The sequence below is a fragment of the Gossypium hirsutum genome, chromosome A06, assembly GCF_007990345.1.
Source record: "Gossypium hirsutum isolate 1008001.06 chromosome A06, Gossypium_hirsutum_v2.1, whole genome shotgun sequence".
Lineage (NCBI taxonomy): Eukaryota > Viridiplantae > Streptophyta > Magnoliopsida > Malvales > Malvaceae > Gossypium > Gossypium hirsutum.
Genome location: NC_053429.1, coordinates 7,214,903 through 7,234,131, shown reverse-complemented (window position 1 = coordinate 7,234,131; position 19,229 = coordinate 7,214,903). Strand labels below are relative to the sequence as shown.

Genomic DNA, 19,229 nt, shown 5'->3' with positions numbered 1-19,229 from the left:
TTGTTAAATTTAAAAATAAGAGTTTTAATTTACTAAAATATTTGATTAAATAAATAGAAAATTTATTACATTTACAAATAAGAATTGTGATTCTATTAAAGGACTTTTATTAAAATAAAATTATATAATAATGAATAAAAAGTTTAACTTTAAATTTTATATTTAAATTGTTATTTTTCTATTAATAAAAAAAGTTAAAATTAAAAATTATAATAATTTAGTTTTAAATGAAAAATTTTAATTATTTATATAATAATTAATTTTATGTTTCATATATAAATTTTCATAAACAATACTTTTATATAATCTAACATATTATAATTATATTTAGGAGAAGAATTGATGCAGTGTATAGGTTCTATATATGCACTATTAGTTAATAACAAGATGATACATCGTCATTGGTGCAAAATTAAAAAAATTAAAGGGTTTAAAAGTAAATATAAATAAATTTATTTTAATAAATAAATATTAAATATAATTATTAAACATAAATAAATACAAAAAAATTCAATTCGAAACCCAAAATTTAAAATTCAAAATTCAAAAATCGAAACCTGAAACCTAAAATCCAACACCCAAAACTCGAGACTCAACATGCAAAAAAATAAAAATAAAAAAAATTAATTATGCTTAAATTAAATAAATAATATTTATTTTTAAGTCCTTCAATATATTCATATTTTACACCGGTGATGATAACATTGCTTTATATTAATTACAATAATGAAAAACACATTATTTAAAAATTACATTAATAAAAAAAATAATATATAAAATCATGTGATATGCATGTGACATTAAAAACTAATTATTTAAAAAGATTTGATTGTGATTGAGCTAACAAGTATTCCTAAAATTGTCTGTTCCATCACTTTTTTCATTTTTTAATTATAAATAAGAATTTTGATTTAATTTAATGTGATATATGAATTTTAATTTTATATAATGCTATCCAAATATATTCTTTAAACTTCTGGGCTAGTTATCGTCCGCCCTTTTCTCTCTCCCACTAATCTTTTCTTTTTCTCATTTACTCCATATGTATTTTTATTGTTTTCACAAGTTGTGATGGACAGATGACTATGCTTGTCGTTCGCTAAAACTCCACTGACCATCAGCAGTTTTTTTTAGGAAAGTGGGTGATTGTTCGTCAGCTTTTTAATCTGTTTCTATTTTGAGAGTATTTCAGAATAATAAATGATTTCACTAGTTAAATTAAACTTGTAATGTCTTTAAATTTTATATATATTTTTGTTTATTTTTCTATTTTTTAATAAGTTTCATTTTTAGAAAATTTTGTCTACTCTTGTAACACATTTTTTAGTCTTGTTTATGCATGTAATCTTATTTTTGCAAGTAATTTTAAGGATAATTTTATTGTCGTCCTCTCTAGTTTGGCGAATGCTTGATTCTTTTGTCGATTTTAGCTCTTACTTATAATATGAAGTGATTGCAATCACTTTGTGACAAAACTAATTATCAACGTGTTATAATGTTCTATTGATACCGAAACTAAACCTTTGTTATGTTAATGGAGCTACCTTTCACTATCTACAACAAGTATTATTTTTTTTTCCTTAAATTGTATGATTGTATTCCTTAAATGAAATAATGAATTTATATTATGGAAAATAAATTGCTGCCGTCCTCAAGTGGCAAAGGAATAGGGAGAATTATAAATTCCGTACACCCAATAAAGTTTTCAAATTCCATATGTACCCTTACTCGAAATTCCAGATTCTGTTATCCACCTGGAAAAAGCTTACTCTTCAAACCCATATCTGCTGAAAAAATAAAGCAAAAGAAATTCTCAAAAAAGGAAAAATATTATTATTTATACATATATAATTGTACTAATAAAGAATATGAAAATAAATGATTAATTATTGGTAATTTGAGGGTAAGTGGGAATTGTGAAATGGTGATAAGCTTTAGTGGTGCTGAAATGTGGGGTTTGTTAAAGAGTGGGTGTAAGAAGAGTGGCCACCATTCTCCATTCTCCTTATCTAAACTAATTAACAAGACTCATATTCAACAGCTTTGATTTGCGAAGCTCAAAGGTATCCATATCCTAACAAGTTTTCTATAATGTATTCCCACAAATTAGTTCCAATTTCATAACCATCAAAAGACTACAAGATATGTTTTCTTGCTAAGCCATGGAAAAGGCATGTGAATTTTATGTTGAATAATCACTATTCTCCCTTTGATTTTTCTTTTTTATAAACTTGGGTCTATTTTCATTAATACAATATAGATACAATTGTATATATTTATTCAATATAAAACATAATAGGTAAAGAATGGAACAAAATTCATATATAGTACAAGTATAAAGTGAGACAAAGACTCACACATTACAATTAGTGTATTAAGTTTTATTAACCATGCTACTCTTGAACCTTTGGTTTGTTCATATATACCGATTTAAAGCAAGTTTCTAAAACTTGGTATGAAAAGCTTTTTAAATTTTTAATTGAAAAAGATTTCGTAGAGACAAAGTAAATACCACATTGTTTATTAAAATTAGAGGCAAATGTATATGTTTGACGATATTATTTTTGATGTTATTAATGAATTATTTTGTCAAGAATCTTTTAAGATTCTGAAATGTAAAATTGAGATAAGTATGATAGGGGAGCTCAACTTCTTCTTGGGACTCTAAATAAAACAAACAAGTGATGACATCTCCATTAACTGAACAAAGTATACAAAGGAAATACTCAAGAAATTCAAAATGAAGGACATGAAGTCTCAATCTACTCCAATAGGCATTTCAACAAAGCTTGATAAGTATAAATGACGTAACTAGTAAGTTGTTGTCACTAACTGTCGAAATCATTTTTTTCGGTTTTTTTTCGATTTAAAAATGATGGATCGACTTTTTGGAAAGCGAAAATGGAGTCGCCACCAATCTTTTCTTGTTTAGGTGTGACCGGATCACCTAGAAATTTGGGTTGTTTTAATAAAACATTTTGGTTTACTAAAACAATGATTTTGGTCTACGAAAATATGAGAAAATAGGCTCGGGAGTCGGTTACGTATGAGGAAGGATTAGCACCCTCATTACGCCCAAAATTGGTACCAAATCGATTAAATACTGTCCTTTTGTCTAAAATTAAAAATGTTTTTGAAATGTGGTTCTTGTTAATAACATTTGAATAACCCGAGTCCTTTGCCAAAAATCTTCTTGTTTCGACGTTCGAAAATTTATAATTCGAAAATAACAAAAGGATGCCCAACTATTTGGTCCAACGAAAAATCGATACCCAACTCAGTAGGGCATGATTCCTCGAATTTCCAAATATTGACCATTGCCTCACCTTGGAAGATATGAGTGAAATTCCGAAGAGACATTCGATTATTTTGAACAAACGGGAGATTGCAACCCAACACGATAGGGCACTATTCCCCGAATTGCCAAACATCGAACATTTCTTTCATTTTAAAGAGTTTTTAGAAAACGTGAGTGAAATTCCAAAGGGATCTTCGATTGTTTTGAACAAATGAAAAAGCGCAACCCAGCACAATAGAACACAACATTTCAAATCCTCGATACAAGATCATTTTATAATTTCCAAAACTCATGCTTTTGAAATTTCAAAAAGATTATTTAGTTATTTAGGTTAAACAAGAAAAATTGAAACCTAGTAAGTTAGGGTACTATTTTCTTGAATTTTCTAAATTCGAAATATTACCTTATTTTTAATTTGAAAAAAACATGGACGAAATCTTGAGAGAATATTTATTTGGTCAAACAGAAAATCGAAACCCAACACGTTAGGGCACAATTTCTCGAATTACCAAACACGAAATATTACCTCGCTTTGAATTTTTTTTTATTTTTATTTTTAAAAGGGAGTGATTATGGAAACAAATTTGCAACGTATTTATTCGATTCATTTGAAGCAAAGAAAATGAAATGAATAATTTCAGGCAAATAGGTTAATTTCAAGCAAATAGGTTGGCAATCTCAATCATAATATAATACATGGGGATGCAAAACAAAGTAACAAATATGGAAAATATATATCAATAATATATTATACAATTTTTTAAAAAGTACAAACACGAAAATTGAAACATGCCTAATGATAATAATCTTACCACATACACTATTTAACGTTTCTAACTAATGGTTAAATAAAAATCTATTTTAAGAATAATATTTTAAAAGGTAATAAAAAATGTTAAAACAAATAAACTTGGAATGAACAATTTAAAAGTAGCTAAATTATGTATATATATATGTATATGTATATGTATGTGTGTGTGTGTGTGTGTGTGTATGTATATGTATGTGTATGTGTACACATACACATACATACACACACACACACACACACACATACATATACATATACATATATATATAATATAATACATGGGGATGCAAAACAAAGTAACAAATATGGAAAATATATATCAATAATATATTATACAATTTTTTGAAAAGTACAAACACGAAAATTGAAACATACCCAATGATAATAATCTTACCACATACACTATTTAACGTTTCTAACTAATGGTTAAATAAAAATCTATTTTAAGAAAAATATTTTAAAAGGTAATAAAAAATGTTAAAACAAATAAACTTGGAATGAACAATTTAAAAGTAGCTAAATTATATATATATATATACACATAAACAGATAATACTTGCAAAAACTTTACAATAGATCGTAAAATAAATAAAAAATAAAAATAAATAATACATAAAGTATATAAAGTTTAACATATAAATGAGCTTCAGAATAAGTATTATAAGAGGAAATTTAAAGTTAGTGTTATGCAAAATAATTTAAAAACCAAGATTCAAAAGATGTATATATGTATATATATAATATATATTATGTGCATAGCAATAGTAATGTGTACCTATACAAAATTTTAAAATGAATAATGTACATATTAACAAGTTGTAACATAGATGAATTATATAAATGCAACCATGTAAGAATATACAAAAGAATATAAGAATGACATACTATATAATATAAATCAATAATTATACAAAATAATTTGAAACAAGATTTACCTACCAACAATTAACGAGATACATAAAGCATAAAACTTAATATAAATATTGTATATAAAAAAAATAGTAATATAGGCAAGTGTTTGAAATAAACAAAGTATAATTTAAAATTGGGGAATAAATGGTATACATAAATAGATTTAAAGGGAAAAATATAAACATGTTTGCAAGGGAATTCAAATAAGTAATTCAATTAAATTATGTATATATATAATAAAGAAAATAAAATAAAATAACAAAAATGAAAAATGAACAAAGGGAATACAAGAAATTAAAATCAACCTTTTTTTGCTTTGGATTTTTGATCTCTATGTGAAAATACAATGTTTTTTATTTTTTTTATTTTTTATCCCTCCTTTCCCTTTACATTTGGTTTTATGATGGCTTTTATAGCCTTGTTACAACATTTATTATTATTATTTACTATCTTTTATTTTTACAAGTGGTAGACAAAAGAGGACTAGGGCGGCGCTTAGGGCGGCACATAGGGTGAAGAGGTTAGGTTTTTTTTCTTTTTCTTCATTTTTTTATTTTTTTATTTTTTATTTTGGGTTGTATTTGGGCTTTGGGGTATTTTGGGTTTTAGTTAAGTTTTGGTATTTGGGCTGTGATTTTATTGGGCCCCGGGCAAAATTTGGGTCTTACAGTTGCCCCTCTTTGCTCATTGCTGTGTTAACACGAATAGAGCAAAAACTATAAAAAGACCAATTTTGCCCGGGCTCACCGAGTCTTGAGTTCTTGATCCTTGATCTTCTTTAAATGGCCTTTTGACGGCTTCAATCTGCTTCAGTGCAACTCAGGAAGGTGATATCTGCTATCTTTGATCTGCTATCCGTCTAATACAGAGATGCCAAATCCGTTATCTTCGATCTGTTCTCTGCCGCTATAAAGACGCCAAATCTATTATCTTCGATCTGCTCTCCGCCGCTACAGAGACGCCAAATCTCTGTTATCTTCGATCTGCTCACCGCCGCTACGGAGACGCCAAATCTGTTATCTTCGATCTGCTCTCCGCCGCTACAGAGACGCCAAATCTGTTATCTTCGATCTACTCTCCGCCGCTACAGAGATGCCAAATCATCTTCGATCTGCTCTTCGCCGCTACAGAGACGCCAAATCTGTTATCTTCGATCTGCTCTCCGCCGCTACAGAGACGCCAAATTTGTTATCTTCGATCTGCTCTCCGCGGCTATAGAGATGCCAAATCATGTTCGATCTGCTCTCCGCCGCTACAGAGACGCCAAATCTGTTATCTTTGATTTGCTCTCCGCCGCTACAGAGACGCCAAATCTGTTATCTTCGATCTGCTCTTCGCCGCTACAGAGACGCCAAATCTACTATCTTCGATTTACTCTCCGCCACTACAAAGATGCCAAATCATCTTCGATCTGCTCTTTGCCGCTACAGAGACGCTAAATCTGTTATCTTCGATCTGCTCTCTGCCGCTACAGAGATGCCAAATCTGTTATCTTCGATCTGCTCTCCGCCGCTACAGAGATGCCAAATCATGTTCGATCTGCTCTCCGCCGCTACAGAGACGCCAAATCTGTTATCTTTGATCTGTTCTCCGCCGCTAGAGAGACGCCAAATCTGTTATCTTCGATCTGCTTTCCGCCGCTACAGAGACACCAAATCTGTTATCTTCGATCTGCTCTCCGCCGCTACAGAGACGCTAAATCTGCTATCTTGAATCTGCTCTCCACCGCTACAGAGACGCCAAATCTGTTATCTTCGATTTGCTCTCCGCCGCTATAGAGACGCCAAATCTGTTATCTTCGATCTGCTCTCCGTCACTACAGAGACGCCAAATCTGTTATCTTCGATCTGCTCTCTGCCGCTACAGAGATGCCAAATCTATTATCTTGGATCTGCTCTCTACCGCTACAAAGACGCCAAATCATCTTGGATTTGCTTCAACGTAAACACGTGAAAGCCAAATCAGCTATATCTTCGATCTGCTCCCCGCTTGATACAGAAATGCCAAATCATCTTGGATATCTTTAGCTTGTTGCCCTACTGCTTAGGGGGTTAAGACTTGTGAATTCACCGATTCTACTGCACTGTCCTCTGAGGAACATGATCTGTAAAATCAGTTTCATGTATCCATGCTTATGCCAAATAATTAGGATGCTATGATTGAAATGAATCAAATGCTCCTAACTAAATGTGATGCTTTATGTCAAATAATTAGGATGTTATGAAATGAATCAAATGTTCCTAACTAAATGAATGGTTATGAATGTAGAAATGTTATGAGAGTGATTCCTTTTTAAACGCTTAAAGTATCATTGCTCATAGTTCATGCGGGTTCCCTCATTGATGTACTATCGCGTCTTCTTGCTTAGCTGTTATCTCTGACATAAAATTTGAAGAAATAGTCATAATTTGGACTACTCTTTTCCCAGTGTTTTCCACTTTTGAGTCTGGTTAGTTCTGACTAGTAGCCCTGTTTCAGGTCCTTGTACTATTTAGAGACTTTTCAGAGTAATATGCGTAACTTCTTTTGTGTGAATATGATAAGTCCAAAAATTATGATTTCAACAAAAATGCTCGAAAGAGATTATCATAATGGACAAATGGAATTTTATTAAGTAGAATTTGATGTGAATATATAGGATAACAAATCTGATAAGGTGAAAAAAAAGGTGCCCCAGATATCGTAGCACAAGCTTCACTATTCTAATTTTTCGAAGACTCTTTCGAGCTAAATGTGTGTTTAAGAGATCCCCCGTATTTTGTTGATGCCCCAAGATGTACTGTTCTTCCTCTTTGAGGACAAGACTACCACATGCCCCACATTTAAAAATTTAGCTGCCCGATTTCGGGTTTTCAACTCAAAAACCCCTTTGGTCTCAAAGTGCCATTTTGCGGGTTTTCACATTGGCCTTTCCATCTTGTTTTTTTTGGGTTCTAAAAGCGCCCTTTGCGGGTTTTCACCTCGACCTTTCCTTTTTTAGGTAAAATACTTCTTGACGACATCCGAATTTACGGGATGGGGCAGGTTTTTACCATCTATCTCGGCTAGAATTAATGCTCCTTCGGAGAAAGCATTCTTCACCACGTAAGGCCCCTCCCAATTAGGCATCCATTTTCCTCGAAAATCTTTCTGTATGAGAAGAATCTTTTTCAAAACCAGGTCTCCCTCGTGGAATTCTCTAGGGAGAACCTTTTTGTCATAAGACTGCATTATTCGTTTTTGGTACATCTGACCATGACGGATAGCTCTTAGCCTCTTTTCCTCAATCAAGTTCAATTGATCGTATCGAGACTGGATCCATTCTGCTTCGTCAAACTTTAACTCCAACAGCACTCGAAGGGATGGGATCTCGACTTCGATTGGCAAAACTGCTTCCATTTCGTAAACTAAAGAGAAAGGTGTTGCCCCAGTTGAGGTTCTGACTGATGTTCGATAAGCAAAGAGGGCAAATGGTAACTTCTCATGCCAGTTTTTGTAGGTCTCAGTCATCTTCCCCATGATCTTCTTAATATTTTTATTGGCCGCTTCCATTGCCCCATTCATTTTCGGGCGATACAGTGACGAATTGTGGTGTTTGATCTTGAATTGACTGCAGACTTCCACTATCATACTATTGTTCAAGTTTAAGGCATTGTCAGATATAATCCTCTCCAGCATTCCGTATCGACATATGATCTCCTTTTTCAGAAATTTGCTCACTGCTGACTTTGTCACGTTGGCATATGAAGCGGCTTCTACCTATTTGGTGAAGTAGTCAGTAACCACAAAGATGAACCGATGCTCATTGGAAGCCTTAAGTGATATTGGTCCAATCACGTCCATACCCCACATAGAGAAAGGCCATTGGAAAACCATGACATGCAGCGGTGAAGGAGGCACATGAATTTTGTCTCCGTAGATTTGTCATTTATGACACCTCTTGGCGTAATTGATATAGTCTCCTTTCATAGTGGACCAATAATACCCGAATCTCATAATTTGCCTGGCCATTGTAAAGCCATTAGCGTGTGTCCCGCAGATGCCTTCATGGACTTCTTCCAAGATACTCTTAGCCTTTACAGCAACTACACATCTTAATAGCACTTGATCTTTTTTTCTTTTGTATAGAATCTCTCTATCTAAGATGTAGTCGATGGCCAATCTTCTCAGTGTCCTTTTGTCATTCTCGCCTGCCTGGTCCGGGTACTCACGATTCTTCATGTATTGTAATATATTGTGATACCAAGGGTGATCATCTTTTTCCTCATCCTCTTCAATACTGTAACAGTGGGCCAAAGTTTCATAAATGCTCATCCGGATGGGTTTGACATCTTCTTGTTTGTTCACCTTGATCATGGAAGCTAAGGTGGCCAAAGTATCGGCCATCTGATTTTCATCTCGTGGCAGGTAACAGAAGGTAATGTCATCAAACTCTTTGACCAATTCAAGGACCAGTTTCCGATAGTTGATCAACTTGGGGTCTCTGGTCTCCCATTCTCCCTTGAGTTGATAAATCACTAGCGCAGAATCCCCATACACCTCTAACACTTTAATCTTGCGTTCTATGGATGCACGGATACCCATGATGCACGCTTCGTATTCCGCCATGTTATTCGTACAATCAAAATCCAATTTACTAGGGAATGGATAATGATTTCCTCTTGGGGATACCAAGACTGCCCCGATTCCATTACCCACAGCATTTGATGCCCCATCAAAGTTTAATTTCCAAGGAAGCTCTTCTGGGTCATCTTCTTCAGTGGTAGCAACACACATTAGGTCTTTATTCGGGAAGTCAAAGTTCAAAGGCTCGTAGTCTTCCAAGGCTCTACTGGCCAGAAAATCTGCTATTGCACTTCCTTTTACTGCTTTCTGGTTCACATAGACTATGTCGAATTCAGAAAGTAGAATCTGCCATCGGGCCATCCTTCCATTCAAAGCTGTTGACTCCATCATATACTTCAAGGGGTCTAATTTTGAGATAAGCCAAGAGGTGTGATATAACATATACTGCCTCAGTCTTCGGGTTATCCAAATTAGGGCACAACATAACTTCTCTATCGGCGGGTACCTTGCCTCACATTCCGTGAACTTTTTACTGAGATAGTAAATAGTTTTTTCTTTCCTCCCTGACTCGTCATGCTGACCCAATACGCATCCCATGGAGTTCTCGAATACTGCCAAATACAGTATCAACGGCTTATCGGGGTTAGGTGGCATCAGCACCGGGGCGTTGGATAAATACTGTTTGACCTTGTCGAAAGCTCTTTGGCATTCTTCATCTCATTCACCTGGGTTATGTTTCTTGAGGAGGCGAAAGACAGGGTCACATTTCTCGGTCAGTTGTGAAATGAACCGAGCAATGTAATTTAATCTTCCTAGAAAGCCTCGAACTTCTTTCTGAGTGCACGGTGGGGATAGCTCTTGTATGGCTTTAACTTTGTCTGGATCAATCTCGATCCCTTTCTCACTAACCACGAATCCGAGCAACTTTCCAGACTTGGCTCCAAAGGTACATTTGGCGGGGTTGAGTTTTAGCTGAAACTTCCTCAACCTCAAGAACAATTTTCCCTGGACTTGTATGTGCTCCTTCTCTGTCCGAGACTTAGCTATCATGTCATCCACATAGACCTTGATTTCTTTATACATCATGTCATGAAAAAGGGTTACCATGGCTCTTTGATAAGTTGCCCCCGCATTCTTCAGTCCAAACAGCATCACCTTGTAACAGAACGTGCCCCACACGGTTACAAATGTGGTTTTCTCCATATCTTCAGGATGCATCTTGATCTGGTTATATCCCGAAAAACTATCCATGAATGAAAACAGTGAGTGTCCCACCGTGTTGTCCACTGGGGTGTCAATATGAGGTAGTGGGAAATTGTCTTTTGGGCTGGCTTTATTCAAATCTCTGTAGTCCACACACATTCGCACTTTTCCATCTTTCTTAGGGATATGGACGGTGTTGGCTACCTAATCTGAGTATTTGACCACCTTCAGGAATCCATCGTCAAATTGCTTTTGAACTTCTTCCTTTATTTTAGCAAGACGTCGGGCCTCATTCTTCGGAGTTTTTGCTGAACAGGCTTACACTCTTCTTTTATGGAGAGTCGGTGCACCACAATGTCAGTGTCCAACCCGGGCATATCTTGGTATGACCACGCGAAGACATCTTTGAATTCTTGAAGTAATTCAATAAGGTCTTGCTTCATCTCCGCAGTAATACATGTTCCGATCTTCACCTCTTGTCCTTCTCCTAAGCTCACAATTTCGACTGATTCTTTGTGAGGTAGGATTTGTTTCTCATATTGTTCTACCATCCTCAACAAATCAGGAGATAGGTTACAGCCTTGGTCATTTTTAAAATCCTGAGAATCATCCATACACACATCTTGCTTGAAAGGAAATTCTGAGTCGCTAGCAGTGTCACTTGTATTATTAATATCTGGGGACCTGTTATGAGGACGAAGGCAGATACAAAGAATCAAAAGAATTCGAAACATTTATTTGCGTGATATGATTATGAATGACGAATGAAAGAATATTTAGAAGAATGTTTCAAGAATAAAATAATTCGAAAGTAATCATTTGTATGGTTATGAATGGAATTGAAATGACGAGATAACATTTACTCAAAAATGATAATAACCGTGTATTTTATTGAAATGTCATTTTTAAGCATCGGCCTATTTCACAAAAGATTCTTATTACTCCTAGGCCTAAAGCAATAAGTGTGTTTTGGACATTACTCTGAATCCGTTCTAAAAGCTACAAGAATCTCTTCCGCAGTCCAGTTGTCCAGAACACTTCTAGGCTTGCAGAGGCAAATCCCCGACAAATTCTCTCATTTGGTCTCCTCTTCGCATATGACGTTGATGTCTAAGCTTTCCAGCCTTTCTTCTATAGCTCCTGTCATTGGCGTGTCTCTCTCGGGATGAATGATTCCCCCGGATACAAATGTTTTCGATATATGGGGGAATGTCATTGGTTCCCACTTGATTTCTTCCTCCGTTAATCGAGCTCTTCTTTTTTCTTGCTTCTTTCCCAGCTCCCTTCTCCTTTGTTTTGCATCCGGCTTAAATCCTAAACCGAAGCGGTCTTTCTTGTCTTTCGGCATTGGTGTTTCAACCCTTCCTTGCAGATGTCTCCCAAGTCCTCTTCCGGGTAGGGCTCCTTTTCCAATCGTTAACTGGAGGCTCATCCTCGTGGTTTTGGACAATTTTGGCACCAAAATTTTGCTTCCCTCAGCGATGAAGGTTGCATTAACAAATTCTAAAGATCGAAATGAACATTCGATTGCAAAGTCATCTGTGTCCAAATAGGGCGCATTATTGCTCACAGTTGCAATGATATCATCTTTAGCATTGATCGTTATCAACCTCCCCTCTGATACCAGCTTCAACTTTTGATGCAACGAAGAAGGCACTGCCCCAGCTGAATGTATCCAGGGCCTCCCCAATAAGCAATTATATGAGGGCTTGATATCCATTACTAGGAAATCCACCTCATATATATTTGGCCCAATCTGAAGAGGTACCTCGATTCTGCCAATCACCTTTCTCTCCGTGCCGTCAAATGTTTTCACTATGTTCTGGCACTCCTTTATGTGAGAGTTGTCTATAGGTAATCTGTTTAGTGTGGTCAATGACAGGACGTTCAAAGTCGATCCGTTGTCAATCAGTACGCCTGGCAGCGTATACCCTTTACAGCGCGTGGTAATGTGCAATGCTTTAGTCGACCCCATGTCACCGGGTGGTATCTCATTGTCATTGAAGAAGATATGGTTGTCGGCACTTATGTTACTAACCAATCGGTCCAGTTTGTTAACGGAGATATCATTGGCAACATATGTTTCATTCAAGACCTTTATTAGAGCGCTGCGATGAACTTCCGAGCTTAGAAGTAAGGCCAGCACTGAGATACGAGCTGGTTGTTTACGTAGCTGTTCCACCACGCTGTATTCACTATGCTTTAGGAATTTGAAAAACTCCTTATCCTCTTCTTCGTTAACTAGCTCATTGACAGGAAGTTCAGATTTGGTCGCTTTTTCCTTCACCCCTTCGACCACTAGGGCTTTTCCTTTTACGGGCTGTGCCTTCTCACTCGCTGTATCGTAACGTCTCCTGCTACGTGTATAGGAGCCCCTATCTTGGTCCTATTTTAAAGTGTTGACCAGGCTTTCCTTCACCGGAATTGTCACATTACAATCATAATTCCATGGGACCCTTTTGCTATCTTTGTAAGGGAAGACTACAGGTCTCTGGATTATGACCCTTGGTGGTAGTTGAACTCTAGCTTCATTATTTTTAGGTCTCGATATGATAACCACGGGGTAGTTAACTATTTGATTTTGTACCTTCGACTCTCCCTCTGACGCACATATGTCTCCCTCTACGGGGTTTTTAGTCTCTTCATAGAATTCCATTTCCTTATTATTCATCATGTTCTGCACTAGGGCCCTAAACTCCACACACTCTTGGATTTCATGCCCCACCTCATTGTGGAACTCACCGTAGTTCCTCTCTTCTTTGGATTCTCTTCCAAAATCTAACGCGATCAAACCTCTCATAACCATCTCCCTCCACACTTGTCTCAACGGAGTCCTGAGTTTCGCAACCTCACACTTAATCTTCTTGTTTTTGCCTTCGCTTATCCCGTTCACTCCTTGGTCGGTGTGATTAGGGAGTGGGTTTCCTGCTACATTGGGCATGGCTGAGTCATCAAATCTTACGATTCCCACCTTAATGAGTCTTTCGACCACTTTCTTGAATGCAGTGCAATTTTCGATTGAATGCCCAGTAATTCTCGCGTGGTATTCACATTGGACGTTTGTGTCATACCATTTGGGATATGGGGGCTGTAGTGGCTCCAGGTAGAAAGTGGATACCACATGAGCGTTGAACAGGTTCTGGTACAACTCCCTATACGTCATAGGTATAGGGGTGAATTGTGGTTTTTCTGTGTTCTTCCTTGCATTGGATTCAGGCTTTGTTGATTGCTGGTCACCATTTTGGATTGATTTACGATAAATGATTTGGACTGCCCCTTGTTGAATGTGCTCGTGTTATTCACTTCATTATCCCTTTTCCTCAGGACTGACTGTTTAGCACTCTCTCTCAATTCTATCTTGCCGCTCCTTACAGCATTTTTGATCATTTCTCTCGTCATCACTATGTCAGAGAAGCTCTTGGTGGTGCTTCCCAATATATGAGTGATAAAAGGGGCTTTCAAGGTGTTAATAAAGAGCATTGTTGTCTCTTTTTCTAGAAGTGGCGGCTGAACTTGTATGGCCACCTCTCTCCACCTTTGTGCATACTGTCTGAAATTTTGATTTGACTTTTTTTCCATATTCTGGAGAGTGATCCTGTCGGGGGTCATGTCCGTCATATGATTGTATTGCTTCATAAAGGCTTGAGCCAGGTCCTTCCATGAGTTAATCTTGGCTCGACTCAGTTGGTTGTACCACTTAGACGCCGCTCCAACCAGACTATCTTGAAAGCAGTGGATTAGTAGCTGGTCATTGTTAACATATCCCGTCATTCGCCTGCAAAACATGGTGATGTGGGCTTCAGGGTAGCTTGTTTCATTGTATTTCTCGAATTCAGGCATTTTGAATTTAGGAGAGGACTAAATCTGGGACCAGGCTCAGATCCTTGGCATCAATCCCTTGATGATGATTCGCGCTCTCCATGGCTTTGAATTTCTCTTCAAGCCATCTACACCGTTCTTCTAATTGTTTTTGCGAACCCATCCTTACTTTTTCCTCTTTAGCCACTTCATCCAAGTCGAGAACAGGTGGATAGTTTGGGTTGTTGACAAAGTTAGAGCCTGAGCCGGTTCGGAAGTTCATCGGAATTGAAGCTCCGGCCTGAACTTGCTGGGGCATGATTGTAACCGATGGTTTTTGTTGGTTAATCTCGGGCTTCATCGGTATATGCATTGGAGTAAAGCCAGGAGGTATTGGAGATCTTCATTGATTTTCTCAACTTGGTCCATGGAGCCCTGCCCTTATCTATTCATCTCAACAGTAATTTGGATAACTGGGACATCATCTGTCTCTGAGACTCCATCATTTGCTCCTTCATCTCTCGTTGAATTTTGGCTAGCTGCTCTTCCATCTAGGACTGCATTTGTTCTTGCATGTCCTTTTGTATTTGCTTCAATTTCTCGAGTTTCTTATCCATTGAATTTTTTTCTTGTACCGTAGGGGTGCGTGGTTGGTTGGTTTTCGTTGGTTTCCAGATTACTGAAATAATTTTTAATTAATTAGAAAACTCTTATGGCCTTTAATGCATGATGATATGATGTAATGCAAATGTATGAATGCAAAGGAGGCATCAATTTTGATTCAATTGCCCTTAGAAAATTTCACTTTGAAAATAAAATCTTTTACATAAGGTCGAGTTACAGATAACATCTCGCTCTAACACTCAAAGTTCTAATTTTTCTAAGCAACGAGGCCAGCTCTTGTCCGTGGTCTGACTCCAACTCATACTTCACGCTCAGTGTGTCCGTCTGAACCGCTAAAGTTTGCAAGTAGTCTACTACTTCCCGAATCTGGGTTATGGCTTCCCCCATAAGGTAATCTCTGTTTCTGACTTGGTCTTGTGCATGGTGAAATTGCTCTTTCCAACGATCCTCGTTTGCCTCGAAAAACTGGATCCGCATCTCGCAGTTCTGCAGTAACGCTTCTACCTCTTCTATCATTCCTTTCATTTCTTCTATCTTGCTCAAGCTTGCCCTCAACTCTATTGCGATGTTGCGGTTTCGATACTGATGCAGAGACTTCTTGAGTTCTGCCACTCTAGCACTTAATTCCCATCGCTCATTTCTGCTTACCAACAGACTTTTCTCTAAATCTTCGTTTCGTGATTGAGCTTCTCAAAATTTTCTTTCCCAATGATCGGTATTGGCTTTTTCTTCTCGAATTTCTTGGCACCATTGTTCGAAAGTCTTACCTAAACCCGCAGTCCTCATAGATAGGTGCAGCTTCTTGTAGTCTGTCTTCAAGCTGTTTAGGTCTTCTTGGGCCTTAGTTTTTCCTTTTCTCCATTTCTCAGCCTCTGACCTCTGAGCATCAGCGTTTAACCTTAGATGCATCTTCTCTTCTTCTAACTGTTTGATCTTCTTCCCGAGCTCCGAATTCTTCTTCTCGAAATCTTGTCTTATAATTTCCAATTCTGATGGGGTGACATGTAATTGTTCCCTAATAGGTCGAGCATTTTCCAAGCTGGGCCTAGGAATATTATCATTAATCCTCTTCTTAAACCACTCGCTATACTCGGGCGTTACCATAGAACCGACGGCTAACTTTTTCATCCAACAAGTTTGCTTCCAAGCATCCGATAACTCCCGAACTCTCTTCTTATAATGAGCACCTTTAAATGAGAATTCACTCTGAGCAAGCCCATAGGTCGTGGGTACAAACTGCCTCGACTTATATTGCCTCAAGGTTAACAGTGGAGTATACCCGGTAGGTCCCCAAATTCCTAACAATGGCACCCAATCGAAGTTACCCTATTGGTACATGATCTCGTTAGGAACCGTCCAATAAGCTCTCCACTCGATATCCCCCTCCTTGAGGTTCTGAAGAATGTCCATCCACTTCTCCTCTGAGATATCCTCTCTCCTCTGTATAGCTGCTTCTCCTTTTAATGGGAAATAACCCTCGGAGAAAACTCGATAGAAAACTTTGTCTACCTTTCAAAAGTGCCCGTGGAACCATGCCATCAATAATTGTGCACATCCAATGAATCGCCCCTTGCCTGTCTTCCGACATGAGCTCAAAGATCTGAACGTTTCTGCCAATATTGCCGGTATCAGTGTGATTCCCTTTTCAAGGCGATCAAACAAGTCAATGACTGCCTCGTCCACGTGTCTTAAAGCCTTAGGAAAGATCACTAATCCGTACATGCTTAAGGCAAATATATCAACCTTCTTTCTTTCATCTGGATGTGTCAAGATCAAATCTCGCAAATTCTCCCAAGGGATACATTTGCTATCTCCTTTTTGCTGAATCCGAGTAGTGACCCAAGGCTCGCTCATCCCAAAAATGCTCATTAGTTTCTTCACGAAAGTCTGACTACTAAAAACCCGAGCACAAGTCTTCCGGACCTGAATTTTGGGACACCTGAGCAAAGTAGTGTATTCCTCCATGGTAGGTACCAAATCCGTTTCTCCAAAAGTGAAACACTTGTACGCAGAATTCCAAAACTGTACCAAGGCTCGGAACAAATTCTTATCCACTCTAATGTCTAGCAGGTAGGATACGTTACCATAATTTTGGCAAAACAATTGCTTGATTCCTTCATTCCAACTAGCCTAAATATCTCTCAACTCTTGCAGCTCGTTCTGTACTACATTGACGCGAGTGAAATCTTGCAGCTCCGATACATACCCTTCTGCCAAGCTATCCCTTCTCTCTGATTGCAGCCTCTTCGACCATGCACGAACGGCCGCATTATCCTCAAATTTACTAAGAAATTCATTCTCCATGTCAAATTTTCTAACTTAGTAATTGAATACGGATTAATACCTCCTTTAGTATGCAATGTTATGCAAAAAAGACAAAACAAAAAAAAACACCGGTTAGTGTCAATAATAGCTATTATGACGCATATACAGGTAAGTACTAAGGCTCGGCGCGGCTTTACCCAAGGATGGTTCCTAAGGTTCACTATATGTGGTTTAGTTCTAGAGATAAGGTACCCAAACCAGCTGATTCCTCAATCCTCACCCATTATAGGCTCATATAGATCGAGTTCGACTCGGGGGGATACATTTCCCTATGACCATATGGAGATGAAAATCTCACAAAATCATAGGTACGGATATACCCCGGAAGCAATCCACTAGCCCATGCGGAGGTGAAAACCTCACGAAAGCATAGTTTCTTCCTCCCAACTTAGAAGGTGTGACCACAGTGGTCATGCAATGCCATGCAATAATATTCTATGGGACTTGAACCGAAATGAATGAAGTAAAAGGATCGTCTATTAAAAACCAAATTTTAAATTTTCAACAAAAGGACAAAAAATAATCTATTTTGCGGCTTGACTCTCTTATTGTCCCCAGCGGAGTCGCCAAGCTGTCGAAACCATTTTTTTCTTTTTTTTTCGATTTAAAAATGATGAATCGACTTTTTGGAAAGCAAAAATGGAGTCGCCACCAATCTTTTCTTGTTTAGGTGTGATCGGATCACCTAGAAATTTGGGTTGTTTTAATAAAACATTTAGGTCTACGAAAATATGAGAAAATAGGCTTGGGAGTCGGTTACGTATGAGGAAGGATTAGCACCCTCATTACGCCCAAAATTGGTACCAAATCGATTAAATACTGTCTTTTTGTCTAAAATTAAAAATGTTTTTAAAATGTGGTTCTTGTTAATAACATTTGAATAACCCGAGTCCTTTGCCAAAAATCTTCTTGTTTCGATGTTCGAAAATTTATAATTCGAAAATAACAAAAGGATGCCCAACTATTTGGTCCAACGAAAAATTGATACCCAGCTCAGTAGGGCACGATTCCTCGAATTTTCAAATATTGACCATTGCCTCACCTTGGAAGATATGAGTGAAATTCCGAAGAGACATTCGATTATTTTGAACAAACGGGAGATTGCAACCCAACACGATAGGGCACTATTCCCCGAATTGCCAAACATCGAACATTTCTTTCATTTTAAAGAGTTTTTAGAAAACGTGAGTGAAATTCCAAAGGGATTTTCGATTGTTTTGAACAAAAGAAAAAGCGCAACCCAGCACGATAGGACACAACATTTCAAATCCTCGATACAAGATCATTTTATAATTTCCAAAACTCATGCTTTTGAAATTTCAAAAGGATATTTAGTTATTTAGGTTAAACAAGGAAAATTGAAACCTAGTAAGTTAGGGTACTATTTTCTTGAATTTCCTAAATTCGAAATATTGCCTTATTTTTAATTTGAAAAAAACATGGACGAAATCTCGAGAGAATATTTATTTGGTCAAACAGAAAATCGAAACCCAACACGTTAGGGTACAATTTCTCGAATTACCAAACACGAAATATTACCTCGCTTTGAAATTTTTTTTTTTTAAAAGGGAGTGATTATGGAAACAAACTTGCAACGTATTTATTCGATTCATTTGAAGCAAAGAAAATGAAATGAATAATTTCAGGCAAATAGGTTGATTTCAAGCAAATCGATTGGTAATCTCAATCATAATATAATACATGGGGATGCAA

At 37.0% G+C, this 19,229-nt stretch overlaps 1 protein-coding gene across 1 annotated transcript; it reads right to left on the bottom strand.

Annotated features, from left to right (window-relative positions):
* Positions 1 to 11,844: 11,844 nt before the first annotated feature.
* LOC107963238 (uncharacterized) lies at positions 11,845 to 13,932 on the bottom strand. Its single transcript, XM_016899804.1, has 2 exons — positions 13,357 to 13,932; positions 11,845 to 13,155 (listed from the first exon to the last, which is right to left on the bottom strand). Exons 1-2 carry the CDS (start codon positions 13,930 to 13,932, stop codon positions 11,845 to 11,847), a joined length of 1,887 nt encoding a protein of 628 aa, XP_016755293.1.
* Between the last annotated feature and the right edge of the window lie 5,297 nt (positions 13,933 to 19,229).